This window comes from Artibeus jamaicensis, unplaced genomic scaffold, assembly GCF_021234435.1.
Source record: "Artibeus jamaicensis isolate MK-2021 breed Jamaican fruit bat unplaced genomic scaffold, CSHL_Jam_final contig_834, whole genome shotgun sequence".
NCBI lineage: Eukaryota > Metazoa > Chordata > Mammalia > Chiroptera > Phyllostomidae > Artibeus > Artibeus jamaicensis.
The window spans coordinates 1,100,876-1,120,053 of NW_026521981.1; the positions used below are offsets into that span (position 1 = coordinate 1,100,876).

General features: G+C 37.2%; 1 protein-coding gene across 2 annotated transcripts in view; it reads right to left on the reverse strand.

Moving 5' to 3' along the window:
* PRKAR2B (protein kinase cAMP-dependent type II regulatory subunit beta) overlaps positions 1 to 19,178 on the reverse strand; it is a 113,958-nt gene that overhangs the window by 5,434 nt on the left and 89,346 nt on the right. For both annotated transcript variants that reach the window (XR_005083230.2, XM_037150466.2), the window contains exons 4-8: positions 18,560 to 18,643; positions 11,712 to 11,818; positions 8,897 to 9,050; positions 2,156 to 2,257; positions 808 to 882 (exon numbers count right to left, since the gene is read on the reverse strand). Coding sequence is in view for 1 of the 2 variants with exons in the window: in XM_037150466.2 (XP_037006361.2) it covers positions 808 to 882; positions 2,156 to 2,257; positions 8,897 to 9,050; positions 11,712 to 11,818; positions 18,560 to 18,643 (522 nt within the window). In the remaining variant the exon portion in view is untranslated. The remainder of the gene's footprint in view (positions 1 to 807; positions 883 to 2,155; positions 2,258 to 8,896; positions 9,051 to 11,711; positions 11,819 to 18,559; positions 18,644 to 19,178) is intronic.

The following is a 19,178-nucleotide window of genomic DNA, read 5'->3' on the forward strand; positions in this document are numbered from 1 at the left end:
ATGGACTTATTTACCTTCTAAAACAATTATTTCCTCAGTCTCACAGACCTTGAATCTTGTTTCACATACATCCAAAGAAGAGAGATTTTAGATAAATAGTACAATATAGTACATTATGATAAAAATTACAGAATCTATTAAAAAATCTATAAATAATTTGTTTAATACTTCAAAAATATAACTAGGAAATAAGGTGCTATCATCTGTGTGCTCAATCTATGAACTTCAATTATCTCATAAGTCCTACTCCTCACAAGCCATATTCTAACCAAGGTATATATTACTACTGGCTCAAAGTGTGATTTTTAGATAAGATTAATGGTTAAATAGCATGTTGGCCCTCGTTTAGTATCTGGAAGCCAACACAGTATATGGTGCAACATGTTCCATTTTTGGTTAATTTTATGAGGGAGCAGCCTTCGTGAATGACATCGTGAATTGACTGTACAAAAGTCTAATATCTTCCAGTATACCTTCTGAGTCCTCATTAATCTCATAGAACATTCACCTGTAATTCTCCTCTTATAAATGGCATCTTATTCTTTATATATATATCATGTACAAAGACAAAATTAAGCAGAAGTCTACTTGATGACAATACATATTCATTAGGAGATAATTATATAAATAAAAATATTCAAAGCTTAATGGCTGTAAATTAAACTATTTTAAATAGGTCTCTTGGTAAAAGTAATATTTAATCCATAAATACGTGCTAATTATAGACATAAAAAATCCATCAAAACACAATTTTTAAGAAACTTTTGGAATATAACTCTAAATTAAATTACATAAAAAGGATTATACCTGAGCAATGATTTGTTCTCCATCATTATATACTTTGGTGCCTATCACATCTACCACTTTTAGGCGTTCAGAAACCTACAAAGAAAAAAATAACAAAGATTAATTGGGTGGTAATATCTATTTCAGAGATTTAAAAATTAGTAACCTATAAGCCAAACAAGCCAAGAAGTATGTGGGTTTGTATGTGTTACATTAATTAACCAACAGCATTTTAAAGTAAACGTCTCAAAAAAATTTGAATTTCCAGCTTCTCTTGAAAAATCAACAGTACATAGGCCATATTTCCACATGGCAAATAACTATAGTGGAATAACAACTGTTTCTTTAGATGGAGCACATATTCTCCAGTTTACCAAAATCCTGTCCTGGCTTGGTTCTTCTTTATGTAACTTGCCTAGATCTCAAGGCATTTGGATTTCCAACCCCTGATCTATTTAAATTTAAAGACATATGCTGCTAGAGATAGCTGCCTAATTTGCATTCTGTAATGTGGCCAAAATTTTTGCCAGGCATATACTAACAATACAACAAAGGTACTTCTGTAGATGAGTCAGTGCTAACCCCAAAGACTCTGGCCCAGATGCTGAGAGGATCTTAGCTGCCAGCCACTAAGACAGGGAAGAGGGGTGGAGTAGATTTAGGATGTGAGGTTTGAGATGTCTGTTTAGTGTCTGAGAGGAAATGTTAAATATGCAGTTAAATAATTATGAGTCTGGCATTCTAGGGAGGGACCTTATCCTTTATGTCAATTTTAAAAGGCATTAACACAGTGTTTAAAGACAGGAAATTTGACAAGTTCACCAAGTGAATAAGAGTAACCTAAAAAAGGAAAAGACACAAGAATGCCAATTTAAGAGAAAACGAAAAGAGGAATAAACAGCAAAGATGACTGAGAAGGAAAGGCCAGAGAGGAATTTTTTTTTTTTTTGGTAACTAGATGGGTTAATTTTTTGGTGAGGGGGACAATGTTGTTCTGTTGTTTCTTTTCCCTGGTATATTTTATAAGGAAATAGGTATTTGTTATATTGAGTTAATATCCATTTCTATATTTAAATAATGTCTCCCTAGAGAGGTATAACTAGTGGCTCCTGATGACATTGCATGCTTATTTCAAATCTCTTAGAAAAGGACCACATAAAACTGCTAGAGATACTCACAGGAACCTATTGCTTATAAACAGTAAAATAAATGCAGTTTTAGGTAGTAAAAAATACTTAACTATACAAGCACCATAACTAATCTTTCAATGAAAATGTGGATAGATTTCTATTCAAATAAACTCTTGTATATAAGTAAATATTCCTAACAAAACAGAAGTTTTCAAAGCAAAATATAAATATATACTTACTTCCAAAGATTTAAGAAATGGCAGTGACTCGATAAAACTTTCATACATTTTTCTCTTTTTGGCATTATTTTTTACAATTATTCTCCTGAAGGTTACCCTGTCCTAAGGCAGAATATCAAATACAAAGAGAGTTAAAAGATAAATTTTCTGAGGAAAAAGTTTTAAGAAAGAGTTTCATTCCCTACAAGAAACAAATGATAACTGAAGATTTTGAAATAAAAGAATATTATACATTTAATGTAACATTTAAGATTTTTATTCAAGCATAAAATACAGAACCATATAAAATAGTATTTTACATTTTTTAAAGAAAGCATCAGTTTACTTTTATTCAGAACAGAGATCGACTACCATGTAATTAAGCTAAACCCACAAGGTGGCACTATCGCTCCATTTTAAAAACTAGATACCAGCAACGTATTTTTTTCTTGCTTCAGCTTTCAGACGTAATTGACTAATAACATGGAGTAAGTTTAAAGTAAACATGTTGATTTGATAATTTATACAATGTGAAGTGACTCCACAGTAGAGTTTGTTAAAGCCTCTATCACCTAATTGACATTTCTTTTATGGTGAGAATATTTAAAATTTACTTTAGCAGCTTTCAAGTATATAATGCAATATTGTCAACTGTAATAATCGCCATGCTGTACATTTGGTCCCAGAATTTACTCATCTTTTAACTGAAAGTTGTATCTCCCCTTTGACCAATATTTCCCCCTGTACCCCATGTACAGCCCCGGGCAACCACCAATGTATGCAGCTTCTAGTTGGGACTAGAGCTCAGTTCTTTGCCCATGGATGATACAGCCCTAGAGTATTATCAAATCAATGTGGTAAGATATGACCAGCATTTTTTAATTGAGGTATAACTATTATATTACAGTTTCAGTTGTACATGATGATTGGATTTTTGTATATACTGCAAAATGATCACAATTACAGTTTAGTTAACATCCATCACTTTACAGTTATAAAAACTTAATTGTGATGAGAACACTTAAAATCAGCTCTCTGCAACTTTTATTTATAATGTAAATGACTTAATTTTTAAATTACAGTGAAAATACAATATTATGTTAGTTTCAGATGTACACCTCAGTAGTTAAGACATTATATAACTAAGTGATCATCTTGGTAAATCTCACAGCCATCTGACACCACACACAGGAATTAGAATATTACTGACTACTCCCTATGCCGTACTTTACACCTCCAACAACAATTTGTACTCCTTACTCCCTTCACCATTTTCACCCATCCACCCAACCCCCTCCTAGCTGGCAAAAGTCGAAATGTTCTCTGTATCTGAGTCTGTTTCTGTTCTGCTAGTTCATTTTGTTTTTTAGATTCAACTGTTGATAGACATTCTACTGTTCATTTTTTTTATCTTGTTCTTCTTAAAGATCCTTTAACATTTCATGTAATACTGGCTTGGTGGTGGTGAACTCCTTTCACTTTTTCTTGTCTGAGAAGCTCTTTATCTGTCCTTTGCTTCTAAATGGTAACTTTGCTAGATAAAGTAATCTTGCTTGTAGGTTCTTGCTTTCCATGACTATTCATTATTTCCTGCCAATCCCTTCTGGCCTGCAAAGTTCCTGTTCACAAATTAGCTGGTAGTCTTATGGGAACTCTTATAGATAAATAATTGCTTCCTCTTGCTGCCTTTAATACTTTTTTGTTTTTAACCTTTTGCATTTTTATTATGATATCTCTTTGTGTGGATTTCTTTGGGTTCATCCTGTTTGAGACTGACTCTGTGCTTCCTGGACTTGTACGTCTATTTACTTCACCAGGTTAGGTAAGTTTTCTGTCATTATTTTTTTCAAGCTAGGTTTTCAATTTCTTGCTCTCTCTTCTTCTGGCACACTCATGACTGCAAATGTTGGTGTGCTTGAAGTTGTCCCTAAAGCTTCTGGCACTATGTTCACTTCTTGGATTTTTTTTTTCTACTATTCTGATTGGGTGTTTTTTGCTTCCTTATACTCCAAATTGCTGATGTGATTCTTGGTCTCATATACTCTACTGTTGATTCCCTGTAAATTGTTCTTCATTTCAGTTAGTATATCCTTCATTTCAGACTGGTTCTTTTGTGTAGCTTCCATGTCCTTTCTTATGCTGCTGAAGTTCTAAGTTCATTGAGTGTCCTTACATCTGGTGTTTTGAACTCTGCGTCTAGTAGACTGCTTGTTTCCATTATGTTTATTTTTTTCTGGAGTTTTGTTCTGTTCTTTTATTTGGGACATGTTTCTTTCTCTTCATTTTGGCAGCCTCCCTGTGTTTTTTTTCCTACGTATTAAGTAAAGTTGCTAACGTCTTCCTGGGCTTGGTGGAGTGACCTGAGGTAGTGGGTGTTCTACCCACTACAGGGTCCAGTGGCACAGCCTCCCCCAGTCATCCAAGCTGGACACTCCAGGTGTCATCCATCCTCTACCTCATGTGGGCTGTATACTCTCTCCTATTGTAGTTCAGCCTCGATTGCTGTTGGCACATCAATGAGAAGGATTTACCCCCAGGCTAAATCAGCTTCAAGGACTGGCTGTGTTCACCGACCTCTGACCAGAGTGGAGTATCAGCTATGCAGGGGCCCACCCCATGGAGCAGGACTTATGTCAGCAGGGCTGTGGTACCCGTTGAGTCTGCCTTTTTAGCATGTTGATTGTGAAGGTGATTGAGGGTTGCTTTGGCGTGGTCTGAAGCTGTCCACCAGTGCTCTGGCTCTGAGGTCTCCTAGGAGATGCAGGCCAGGGTCACCTGGCATAAGCTACAAAACGATCTGCAGATGGCTGCTACTTGTGCTGGGGCTGGAGGTCCCTAGGTAAGGACAAGATGCAAATCAAGGCTGGCTGCTGCTAGTGCTATGCCTGGGGCCACTTAATGAGAAGTTTGGGCATGCTGAAGCCAGAATTTGCTTGAGAGATTTTAAATAATCTGAAACATGAGCCAAGACAGGCCAATCTTATGGAAAAGCCACTGGAATCAACTTGGGTGGACCAAAAGTTGGATGGTGGAGGGACTTAAGGGAATCACCGGGGTGGGCAAAACAACGTTAACCTAGTTAATGGAGACTCCCGTATGATGCCTGCCTGCTGGCTTTGTTGGGGGAGGACTCAAACAGAATGGTGTCTGCCAGCACTTTCTTCTGGCAGAAAGCTGCACATCTCCCCAAGTTCTTACCTGATACGTTTCAGTTCCTCCCTGTATGCCAATGGTGCCCTTGAAGCTGCTGCCCTAGCGCTGGAACTCAGAGGAAGTGAGTCCAAGTAAGTCCGTGTGGGGGCCCTTTAAGAGTAACTGCCTGGGACTCTAGAAGCCTTTTGTCTCACTTAGCTTCAATCCCCACTGGTTTTTAGAGTCAGAAGTTATAGGGACTTCTCTTCCTGGCACGGGGACCCTGGGCTGGAGGGACTGGTGTGGGGCTGGAACTCCTTGCTCCACAGGGGGCGACCTCCACAGCTGACCTCCTGATTTTTATTGGTCACACATGGGTGTGAGACCAGCCTGTTTGTATCTCTACTCCTCCTACTAGTCTCCAAGTGGCTTCTTTAATTCCCTAGTTATAGGGCTATCATTCAGCCAGATTTCAGGAGGTTCTACAGTTTAGTTGTAATTTTGATGTGGTTTTAGGAGTACATAAGTACATTTACCTACCCCACCATCTTGACCCTACGCCAGCAACTTTCGAATATACGATACAGTATCATTATTAACTACAGTTACCATGCTGAGCATTACATACCCAGGACTTTTTATGTTAGTGGAAGTTAGTACCTTTTGACCCTCTTCACCCATGACCAGCATTTTTATTTAAAAAATTAAGTAAAATAGAATATAGCATTAATTCCTTTTAGTAAAGTGTTTTTTTACCTATGTATCTGTTTCAGTTTTACACACAGATACATGTTTCCTAATGTGCTTTTTAATATGAGCTGCAGTAAAAAAAATACATGAGAAACACTATTAGGAAATGTTTAAAAATCATAAAGCAATTGTAAGAGTTTTAGAAAAATTATTTTTCTCACATCCACATTATATCAATCCTTTTAAAGATGTGCATAGAGAAACAACAACTTTCTTAAGTCCAATTCAAGTGTTTATTTCATGTATATAATTTTAAAATGTTCCTATGTGTATACTACTTAACTCAAAGACAACTCAATTAAGGAACTGGAGAAATTTTAAATATCACAGCTCAAAAAATGGGGGAAGGCAGGACTCGAGTGTGTGTTTGTTGGTGTTTTAAAGGAACTTTGTAATATCTACATAACTCGAATAAAAAGTTCTGTTCCTTTTTACAAAAAAAAGACTTTCCTACAAATTTTATTTTCAAAAAAATTCCTACATAACAAAATTTTTGTTTTTAGTAAACAGCCCCCAAATTATGTTACTTTGGCATACCTTGATAAATAATACCAACTTACATAAAATAAAATTAACTGGGGTGTTATTCAATTACTAAATTATTGTGCCAACATATTAAGGCTGAATTTAAATGAACTGAAAATATGGAGAATAATGCCAGTGTGAACATGTCTCGAGAAAATTAAACATACTTTCCTCCAATTTAGTTTATTATAATTTTACAAGGGCTATAATTTGGACTTGTACTCTTAATATTTTTTTAAAAAAGAGAAAGTCTTATAAAGTAAAAAGTATTGAAATATTTTCCAAGGTTGGCAGCAGAATCAGCTGAGTAAGAAAAGGTTTTTGAGGTCCCGGACTTTCATGACTGAAAAATCTCTCCATGTAGGGTCCAATAACCTGGGTTTCATAAAATCTTCCCAAGTGATTCTGGCATATAATATAGTTTGGGAACCAGCTGAAACACCATTTCATGGACCGAGTTTATTGCAAACAGAGAAGAGTAGAAATGGTTTAGTGATTTGAAAGTAAGCTTTATGTCTTTCAAGAAAACATTTTCAAGAAAAAAATTCTAGAAAAATTTTCAAGAAAAAATTTCTATCAGTGGCCCACCTCTTCACACCCACTGTGACATATGCAGAAAATCCAGAATGTCCCATGTCAAATGTTTTCATCCTAGTCATTTCAGTAATCACCTCTCTGAATCATCAGCATGGTCACGCTGATCAGTTATTTCTCTAAGGCTATCAAGCAACCCTGCACAGAAGATCAATTCTTTCCATGATATCGTAGGAAACAGGTATGGCAGACTCTAGCTCTCCCCACCACTCTGATGACAAGTGAACACTTCCTGTGGATCAAGTCTGCTCTTGATGTGGAAGTTTTACTGTGTTGCCTTTGGGTAGTCAAATCTTTTATAGCCCTTAAAACACTTTAGATAATGAGTTTTCCTCCACCAGAAACAATTCCAGTTTTTCTTCTACAACTTAAAATGTGACTCGTTTTTAATAAGTAGACCAATAACTGCCTAGTTCTATTAAGAAGAAATGTACAGTCTTATTTCTATGATCAAGTGGTATTTTTACCAGCTGAATCCACTTTGGAGTCAAATGTGGAGTCCTGATTGAATAATTTTTAACTTCTGTACAGCTACAGTCCTTGGAAATGAAATTAACACACTTCCTATCATCTCAACCTTCCCCCCTTCCACAAAGGATTTGAGAGAAATAACCTGATAGATGCATGTCGAAACTACAGGGTGGACTATTTTCAACAATTTAAAAAGAAAATATAAGTGGTATAAACAGTCCCTTAAATCAGTGCTGCTGAAAGTGTGTTTCTGGTCCCAGAAGCACTGGTGTCTCCTAGGAGCTTATAAGAAATATAGACTCACAGGCCTCATCCCAGACTCAGTGAACCAGAATCTGAGTTTTAACTAAATTCCAAGGTGATCTGTACAAGCATCAGCTTAAACGGTCTTCCAGAATCAGCTTTACTAGTGCCTGCTCCTCTGCGTCCTGGTATCATCTATGAAAAGATGACATGGAGCTCAAACACCAAACCTAAATGCCTCTGAACCAACTTGTAAGTCTTGTTACTACCATTACTTACTACCCTAATACTAGCATTGAGAAACCTATTTTGAAAGCCCAGGTCCTACCCTGGGGAGAGTCTGATTAGGGAGAGTGAGATTAAATTTGTGGTGGGGCCTAGGCAAAAAGATTTTTTACCCCCGCCCCCATGTACTTCTGATACGCATCCAGGTAAGAAACACAGGCACCAGGTATTTATTTTCTCTACACAGCTGCTATTCAATGCAAAGCTGTTACCAATCAAAGTACACCCCACCAAAATCAGTTTATAGTGGTTCCTTAAACTCTAGTGCACATTACAATCACTTGGCAGGCTTGCTCAAATATAGACTGCTGGGCTCCATCTCCAGAATTTCTGATTTAGTGAGCCCAAATCAGTAAGTGGGGCCCCAGATCAGATGCTCCTAGTTAGGGGACTGCACTTTGGGAGCCACAGATGGTCACACTTAACACGGAAAACTATTTCAGAAAAGAGCACTGAAGGCTTTGCTGGTTTCTTGTGTGACTGTTTAAAGATGAGCAAAGGCAGAGGACCACTTTGGATCTGAGTGTCTTTTCCAGGGCCAGTGCGTTAAGCACTTGACTTGAATGGGGGAAAGAACACGAAGATTTCACTCAGCACAGTCTTAGTGCCCAGCATTTCAGCATCCAGCAGTTGCTTAAGCCCCTGGTGCTTAGCGATGATCCCAATAAATCCACCTATCAGAACTAAAATACTGTATCTACGTAGCTTTGGTCATAATGCTTTTTACAAATAATATTCAGTTCAAGGAAATATTTCACTCACCAAACCCCACAGAGCACCAGGAGAGGTAGCAGTGATTGTAGCTGCTCTGGGTGTATTGTACATTAAGGCCAGTTCACCAAAACTCCCACGATTATCATAGTTACCAACACATCTTCCAACACCATCACATTTTACGTAAATATCAAATGTTCCTCTGTTGGACACAGGAAAAATTAAAGGTAAAAGTAATTCAGGTAAAATCTCATTACAATAAAACCTGGTTTGAGAGAAAAAGCCCTGTACAGTAAAACCTCATTCCATGCTTTCCTTTCCCTTCTGATGGCAATAAGCAATTAAAGGGCATTAAGATGCTCCAGAGACACCAGCTGATCCAGAAAAGCATGAAGAAACCATCAATTAGAATAGGGGGAGGACCAGACATGTGCCTGCTGGGGAAAAGAAGGCAAAACAATAAAAACTGGAGGTAATAAAATAAATGATAAAATATAACTAAGAGCAACCAAGCAGTTTACACATCGATAACCATCTGAAAGAATGTATATGAAAATGCTGACTGTAGGTATCTCTAAGCATAAGAATACTGAAGGAATCCAGGGACATGAACTACTCCTAATACAGAGTTTTTGTCTCTAAAATGAACATGTATTACTTTTGAGATCAGAAGAAAATTAAAAAATATATAACTAATATATATATAACTATTTCATATATATATTTTATATATATACATAAAAACAATTTGGTCAGCCATTACTATACAATACTTGTGAGGATCCTTTTTAATCCCAAGGAGGGGCCGGCCCACACACTGGCTGCGTTTTCATAAACAGTTTTACTAGAACACAAGCACACTGAGGTTTATTTGCACTACGTCTTGTCCGGGCCCTGCATGTACATGAACTACACTCTTCTAGTGGAGGACCGCCTTTCCACAGGCTGCAGATTATCAGGGCACATGGCTGCAAGGCTGCTGAAGCATCTGTGATGGCAGACAAGGGAAGTTCTTTGGTTTTACCTTACTGGCTAAACCCTAGCAAAGACAAAAAAGGGAATGTTTTTATTTAAAAAAAAAACGTTATGAATGGTAAAAGCAATACAAGCAAAGACATAATAGACAATAATATTAGTGAAGAGAATAACTGGCTTAATATAATTCACATATAGAATGACTATTTCAAGGATAACATCTAGAATTTTTTCTGAATAATTATTTTTTCAAGCATAGATTAATTCTTCTATTTTATATTTACACCTTTGCACTAAAACTAGTCTCTACATTTTCTACTTTGAGGTAAGGTAAAATATACAACAAATGTGCTGATGAGAAGTAAAATGAGTTCTAGTCCAGTTGAAATCACATAATCTGTTAAAATATTGTGTGCTGCTTTTTTATACGATCGCTGCCCTGATAAGGTGAGGGCTTGGGCAAGGACAGAATACAAATGGTGGCCAAGAGACCTGCCTGCAGGGCTGCCTCTGCACCAATCATCTGGGCAATCTTCACCCACTCACACCACTTCTGTGTGCCTGAGAGTTTTCACCTGTCAAATGGTAATCAGGAGGTACCTGAAAAGAATGTACTATATACAAATGCAGGGGAATTACTATGGTCAACATACCTACTAAAGGAAGATTAATCCTACATGGTATTTGGGGTTCTCATAGGCCCCTACAATTAAACAACAAACAGTTGAATGAATTTCTGAGGCACTTCACTGATGGAAGTGGTTAATGATACAAAAACCGTGACTGTAACATATGAGATAACTGTTTGTTGTGTTCTAAAATCAGAGTGCACCATGGCCCTGGATACTGCCTTGGCAACAGCTCTGTAGGGCACCAGGGTATTTGGGATGAGGGAATGGAGGAATCTGTGGAAACCCTTGATGCAGAAAGCACGCGCTGCTGATTTATGCAAGATACCACCCACAGAACCAAGATCAAGAAAGGAGGACTAAGCAGACAGATGGGGAGTAATTTTCCACAAGTCTTCTGAGTTGAACACGGCTCTACCCACAGAAGCAAATGTAATCCAATAAATTAGGGCAGGGATACCAACTGTCTCATAAATACTTCAACATCGCTTTACAACGTGAATAAATACTCAGTTCAGACTGCTCCCCTATCACAATTTTGGGACTCTCAATTACTGGTAAATGCATCCTTAATGCACAAAGTCTTAAAAAGTACAACTTGAAGCTTTCTAAAATTAGATTTTTTAATGCAGATGCATGCTGTCTTAATAAAATAATTTATAGAGTTTTTAAAGGGCAAAATAATGCATAAGCAACTTCTAGAAGGACTAGAAGTACTACTAGACCGACTACATGATGCTGAAGAAGTGGGGATGAGACTTTCTGCCTTATGTCCCCTTTGACTTTTTAAACCATGAGCACATTTTACTTTATAGCTAATAAAAAACGTAACAGATTGAGTTTACTGTGATTCAGTATCTCAGGTGCTGTATTATGCTTCTGATTCTCACTGTAATAGGCAACAATTACATCCTAACTACCTGTCAAACAGAAGTTAACAAATGGCCCTGGCTGGTGTGGCTCAGTGGTTGAGTGTCAGCCTGCAAAACAGAAGTTAACAAATGGGGAGGCTCACAGTAAGCAACTGCGATGTATAAATTGAAATAAACAAAAATCATCAGTTCTTTTATAAACTATGCCTCTTTTCATGATCCAATATGAATTCCCTGCATGTATTCACAGCAGGTTTAGTGCCTATTATGTAGTAATAAGAGTAAAGAGGCAATAGCAACTATATATTAAATTGCTATCATTATAACCATTGAGATTGTACCCAAAAGGTTTGTTACATTTTAGTAGTGAAGCTATGCAAAACTTACCTATCAATTACGTAAAAGTTGTCACCATCGTCACCTTGATCAATTACATGTTCCCCTTCTTTGACTAATTTTTCAAACATGGCATCTAATACTTGAGACATCTGCTCCTATTTTTTAAAAAGAAAAGATATAATCTATATGTTTATCTAGAACATGTTTTCTTAAGTAACCATAATTAGCTTTATATTTCTGTGAGCAAGTGCAAATAAATAGAATATCATCATGCTATTAAGTCCTATCAAAAAAATACACAGCAGTCTTTCTGGCCATATACAAATGAGATGATTATATATTTACTCTCATATACAGGATCTAAATGGAATTCTAATTAGTCTGTTTCAGAATATTTGCAATTAGCACCTCTTTAACATGGAAAAATTAGCCACCAAACCACATATACCTTGTGAAATATAATCATAACTAAAATGACCAGGTTAAGTAAAGAACTACTGCAAATATCTTTTTAAAAATCTGTTTTTAAAACTTCCCTATATTAGTCATCACTAGAATTTATATGAAGATTACTTAAATACTTGGTGAATTTAAATCCTGACTCTGATCCTTTTTGGTTTAGCACACACACACACAAAAGGCAAAATAAAAAATGACTGCAGCAAATACTGTATCACTGTTTTTTCTCATTAAGGTTCTTTTCAAGAAACAACCATTTACCTCTGGAGAGGTTTATTAAAGCTGAAGCCAGAAACATAAAATCTAATATTCAGAAACTACTTAAAATAAACATTTTATTCTGCTAACATGTAGTTTAACAAGGCTTACAAAGAAACGTCAGCCAGTGAGAATAAACTAGGAAGTAAAAGAAATCCACACACAATTCAAAGGGCTTCGAATACACAAAACAAAGGACATAGAAAAATAGCACGATGCACAGTAATAAAAAAGTCAAAAGATTTAAGAGGGTTATTTGCTCTGACACTTACTGGCTCTTAATATTTTATCAAGTTATTTTCAATGGGTATTAAAAGGGTACAATCCTAATTTGCCCATGCCAAAATACATTAGTATTATAAGTTAAGGAGCTGAAGATAGATTGGGGGGGGGGGGTTTGGGGGAAGATATAAGCAGAGAACACTGGTTAAATAACAAGATGCTCTGTCCCTGTCGGTATGGCTTAGTTGATTTGATGTCATTCCACAAAACCAAAAGAAAGGGGTGGTTCTATCCTGGTTGGGCATATGCCTGGGTTTGGTTTCAGGTTCGGTCCCAGCTGGGAGTCAGGGTGCTTATGGAAGGCAACCAATAGATGAAACATCAGTCTCTCTCACACTGATGTTTCTCTCCCTCCCTCTCTCTCCCTTCCTCCTCTCTAAAATCGAAATTAATTTTTTAAAAAAGATGCTCTGAATTAAAAGCAAGAACAGACCACACACCACTCTTTCTGAACATTTCACAGGAATATAAGGTATGAACACACACAATACAGAGTATGGGAAGGAGAAATGGATGGCTGACATTTCTAGAGCACAGGCAGTTACCAGATTTTACCGTGTATAATCCACACACACCGTTTTGTATTCATTATACATGGGATTAGGCCCATTATACCCATGGTATGTATTCCTTATACCCATGTATAATGCACATGATTATTTTTCCCTCAAACATTTGGGCAAAAAGTGTGCATTCTACATGACAAATACAGTAAATGGAAGGTGTCCAACACGATCAAAGACTGAAAGACCCACCCCAACATGACTTGTCAACTTCTGTAAAGCTTCCAGCAAAAAGAGGGAAGGAACTCTTAAAAACACGAAAGGATGTTCCACTTCTTTCAAAGAAATAAAAAGAAATGCAAATTAAAACTGAAATGAGATACTTCTTTTCACCTGTCAGACTCAAAAAAATAAAAACATTCAGAATTGAGTGTTGGAGATGATGTGGAAAAGAGGTCCCCTCACACAGACTGCTAAGGGGAAGGGGAAGTGAGAGAAACTAGAGAATAATCTCTCCATATCTGATAAAGTTCCAAATACACGTACCTTTCACCTCATCATTCTTTTTCTAGAAAGATATTATATAGATATCTGCGAAATGACACAGGCATAGGCATTTTTCATTGCAGCATCATACAGCAAAAGAAATGGAAACAAACTAACGTTTACCTACAGGACCCTGGATAAGTAAATCTGGTGTATCTATACATTGGGAAGCTATGCAGCTGTAAGAAAGAATGTGATATTTAAGACATCTATCTTTCCTTGGAGTAACTGAGAACACTCAAGGGTAATCGGGAAATTGGAAAACCTGCCACAGGGGGAACAGTTCAAGGAACCGGGGGCGTTTAGGCGAGAGAACAGAAGACCTGCATGTGAACAAATCAGCTATCTTCCGTCACACTGACGATGTCAGTGATTCTAGAGGCCACAACCAGGACTTCCAGGTCAAAGTGTCATGGAGACTGTGGCATAATGTAAAGACTTGTCCGAGACTGGGAGCTGTCTATCAGTGGAGACTGGGAGCTGTCAATCAGTGGCACGGGATCCCTTGCACAGAGATCAGCTCCCTGTCACTCAACGGAATGTTCAGGGCTGGCTTTCCATCTTCCACAAGCTATGAAAGGGCCCAGCGTTTCTCAAATTGTGCTTGGTGGAACCCATGGCTTTTCTGGAGGTGCTCCGGAGACTAATTCTGTGAATAGTTAATTTAATTGCATCCTTAAAGTGTATTTTAGCCATTAAATGCTATAACGGAAATCAAAATGCTCAGCTGGATTAAATATACAAAATTATTACAAGGTGAAATTTTATACAACATAAAATGAAAAGCCATTTAAAAGTGAACAATTCAGTGGCCACAAAGTTGTACAACCATCACACCTACCTAGTTTTAAAACAGTTTTCGTTGCTCTAAAAGGAAAGCCTCTACCCATTAAGCAGTCATTTGCCATCCTCCACCCCCCCACCCCCTGGCAACACTAATCCATTTTCTGTTTCTATGGAGTTACCCATTCTGGATGTTTCATATAATAGGGTCATATAATATGTGGGTTTTTGTGTCTGGCTTATTTCACTGAGCATAAAGTTTTTGAGGTTCATCCCTTTTACAGCATTACTTCATTTGTTTTTAGAGATAAATACTATTCATTCCAAATTTTGCTTATCCATTCATCTGCCGATGAATACTTCGGTTCACAGTGAATAATGTGGCTATAAACGTTCATATACAAGTATTTGTTTGAAAACTGTGTTTCAGTTCTTTTGGATCTATACCTAGGAGTAGCAGAATTTGCTGAGTTACGTGTTTAACTTTGAAGAAACCACCAAGCTGTTTTCCACAGTGCCCGAACCATTTTACTTTCCCACCAGAAATGTATTAAGGTTCTAATTTTCCCATGCCCTCACCAACACTTATTTTCCTCTTTTTTTTTAAGTTATAGCCACCCCACTGCAGGTGAAGTGGATTTTTTTAATCACTACAAAAGGATATGTTTATTGATTTGAGACAGAGAAAGAGAAACATCAATCAGCTGCCTCCAGTACATGTCTGACCAGAGATCCAACCCACACCTAGGTGCGTGCCCTGACTGGAAATCGAACCTGCAACCTTTCTGATGTACAGACAACACTCCCACCAACTGAGCCACCCAGCCAGGGTACAGGTGAAGTGGTTTTGATGCATTTCCCTAATGACTAACCATGTTGAAAAGTTTTTCATGTGCTCATTGATTATTTGTGTATCTTCTTTGGAGAAATGTCCATCTTTTCCATTTGTAAAGTATCTTTTCCCAGTACTTTGCCCATTTTTAAGTTGGGTCATTTGTCTTTTTGTTGCTGAACAGTAAGAGCTCTTTACATATTCTGGATACTAGGCCCTTACCATACATATGATTTATAATATTATCTCCCATTCTGTAAGTTATCTTTTCATTTTTCTGATGATATCCTTTAATGCACAATTTTTTATATTTCCTTTTTTTATGGAGTCCAATTACAACATTACCCCTGTTCTCATTGTTAATTTCCTTCAAAACTCGTGACAAGTGTCGAAACCAACAAATATTGAACGATGAAGCATTTTCTCTTGCAGGACGGCACTGACTCATACAAGCTCTAGCAACTACCACGAGTCCTGAGCAAGTGCCAAGTGTGGAAACATTTTTTTCTCATCAAAATGTGATGAGTACAGGGTTTGGCAAGCTCTGAAGCCAACAAGTACCAAGGTACTGTAATCTTTTTTCTTTTCTTATTTTTGTTTTTAGCATCTAAGAATCCACTGCTAAATCCAAGGTCAAGAATACCTCTCTGTTCTTTTCTAAAAGAACTACAATACGAAGTTTTAGAGTTTACGGTTAGGTCTTTGATCCACTTTGAGTTAATTTCTATATATGGTATGAAGTAGGAGACCACTTCTACTTCATACCATGAAGTAATGTGTGGATATCTGGTTGTCCTAGCACCATTTGTTGAAGTGACTATTCTTTCCCATTGAATGGCCTTAGGATTCTTGTTGAAATCAAACAGCCACAGATGCACAGGTTTATTTCTAGACTCCACTATATCCCATGTTTTGATTACTGTAGCTATGTAGTAACAGTTTTGAAACTGGCCAGTGTGAGTCTTCCAACTTGCTCTTCTTTTCTGATATTACTTTGCTATTGAGGCCCCCCTACTATATATACAATTTTAAATCATACATTAGACAGCAACAAAATGTTAATGTTTTCACGATTAAGCTTTATAGCATATTACCTTTAACCTTTACAAATAAATTAATAGTAACAAAATAATTTTTTAAAAGATTATAGAATCTCTACGAGTACAGACATGGTATTAAGTAAAAAAAGAACTAGGCACAATACTATGTAGAATTTGCTGCCAATATTTTTAAAAGGTTATACTTGTATATACATAGCATAATTCTGGAAAAATACACGTGACAATGCTAAAAGAACTTGGCTCCTGAAAAACTGGGGTGCTGGGAGACAGAAATGAAAGGGAGACTTCCTTTCACTGAATACTCTTCTGTTGGTTAAGAATTTTACTCTTTTGTTCTTTTTGAATTTTTGTAAATTGTACATGTATACTGATTTACCATTTTTAATTAATTAAAAAACCAAACTCTCCATTTACACAGAGAACATAATATTGCATCTTCATGTGAGTTAAGAAGACTTTTGGGAGAACAATGGTGATGGGTTCATAGGGAGTGGTTTTCACCCCTGCCCTGGGTCTCTGTGTGAGCCCTGGCACCTCTTTGTGAAACAGCAGCCAGGCCTAAAGATGATGCCAATGTGGCAGCAAAACAGTGCTTTCTTGGCATGGTGCTAATTGACCCCACAGGGGCCATTTTACCTAGATGAGTTCATGAACCAGGCAACATATGGTCATTATTAAAATTATGACATTGGGTTAAACGGCTTACTAATACTTTGTTTTGCTTACTGTTTATATTTCAACTCTTTTAGGTCAAATGGAGGGGGAATATCAGCTTTACTGATTAGTTCTAGCTGTAAATGTCAAATGAAGAAAAAGATGAAAAACAGTGCTATAGTACGTATTTTTGCTATCCTTGAATTAGCTGCATTTAAAAATATTATAAAGCTTAAGAATTCATACATGGATATATTAAAAAGTAATTCCTGATAAAATACAGAACAATTATTTCTTCTAGAACTTCTCTATGTGACAGGTGTCTGTTCTAGTCAATCAAAATGTAATTTCCCCATAATTATACACAGAGTGAGAAGAACTTAGGAAATATTCAACATGCAGGGCCTTATCAAAATAACTGACAACCTCTATAGGAAATCCCTGTCTTATTCTCCTTACAGAATGCAGTTAGGAGACTAAGCTCAGTAAAAGGGCCCTGACTCACTTAAAAAGAACAATTTACTCTTCATTAATGAAAGAGCCTAGCTTAGGAAAATTATTTCAGTTTGCCTCATATTAGAAATACTTCTGAAGAAAAATGGCCTACTGAGCTGAGCATTAAAATATTCATGAAAAGATTATCTTCAAAGAGATTAATAATTATAAATGCTGCGTTCAATGTATGAATATATAACACTCCAGGGAAGAATGCTGTGAGGCCTAGGAGGTGCAAGGTTTTCAAGATAAACAATGACTTTAAGAAATTCAAATGAGATAGCAGATGCAAAGCCAAGATTCTTCTTCTTGTCAGTCAGTAATTACTGCTTCCTTTTCCTCTGTCAAGTTTTCCCATTTCAGGAAAACGTACCACCTCACCGTCATTCTGGCTAGACACAGGGGATCATCCTAGACTCTTTCTGCTGGGTTCCAATTCATTCAACCACCAAGTACCAACCTCTGCTAATCCTGAGTATTTTGTGAAGCCATCCCCTCCTCCCTGTCCCTAGTTGGGCCCATTTCTTTTCCCTGGATCACAGATGGCACTGTTTCCTCACTGAGCTCCATTCCTCTGTGCTTGCTCTGTCACTCTCCCTCTGGTCTTTAACTCGACCCTCTACACTGCCACCACAATACAGTTACTATTATCAGCTGGTGAGAAAGGCAATTCACCAAGGGCCCTGCACATGCCTGCATGTTCCAGAGGGGTGTACAGATAATGCAAGGTCTGAACTTCTCTTCAGCTGGGCCATTTCTCAGGGCTGTTTGTAGCTAGTAACTTTGAGGGATGAGATAATGTCTTCCTCCAGACAAACAGCAGGCCTGCTTACTCCTCCTTCTAACAGCAGTGACCTCCCAAGCCCAGGACAAACATTCCTCCCCTATAATACAACCCACTGTATACGCGGGCACCCACAACAGGGCCATTACACAACAGGGTGACGTTAGCTAGTAAAGAGAATGAATCCCAAGGTTCACACTACTACTGCAGAAACCATTTCTATCACTGAGATTTCTTACCGGATCCAGGTTCTTAAACAGCAAGATGTCTTTGCAAGCCTCTTGCAATCGATTCCTTTGATCATCCGTTTTTGGATGTATAATCTAAAACACGAAATAAACCAACAAATAATTAGTCTATTCTTATTTATAAGGGATAAAATTTCCTAGTAGGATGTTAGAAGGAAGAACTGAGAGTGCAGAGGTTGCTTTAGGCAATTAGATACCTATCAGGCCACTAAGTGGGAGAAAATAATACAATTTGTCTCAGGGAGTGGGTGGACATTGATTAATACAGCACTTCAATGTTTTTCTTTTCTTTTTTAGTTTTTCAATTATACTTGCCATTCAATATTATATTATATCAGTTTCAGGTATACAACAAAGTGGTAAGACACTGTACAATTTATGAAGTAATTTCCCCCGTAAGTCTATAAAAATACTATATATAGTACCTGCATGGCACCATACATAGTTATTACAATGTTATTGACTTTATTCTCTGTATTGTATTTTAGGTCTCCCTGATATTTTGTAACTACCAATTTGTACTTCTTACTCCCTTCTTCTTTCCCACCCAGCCCTGCAACCCCTGGCTTTATCTGGCAACTACTGGTTGATTCTGTTATCTCTGAGTCTT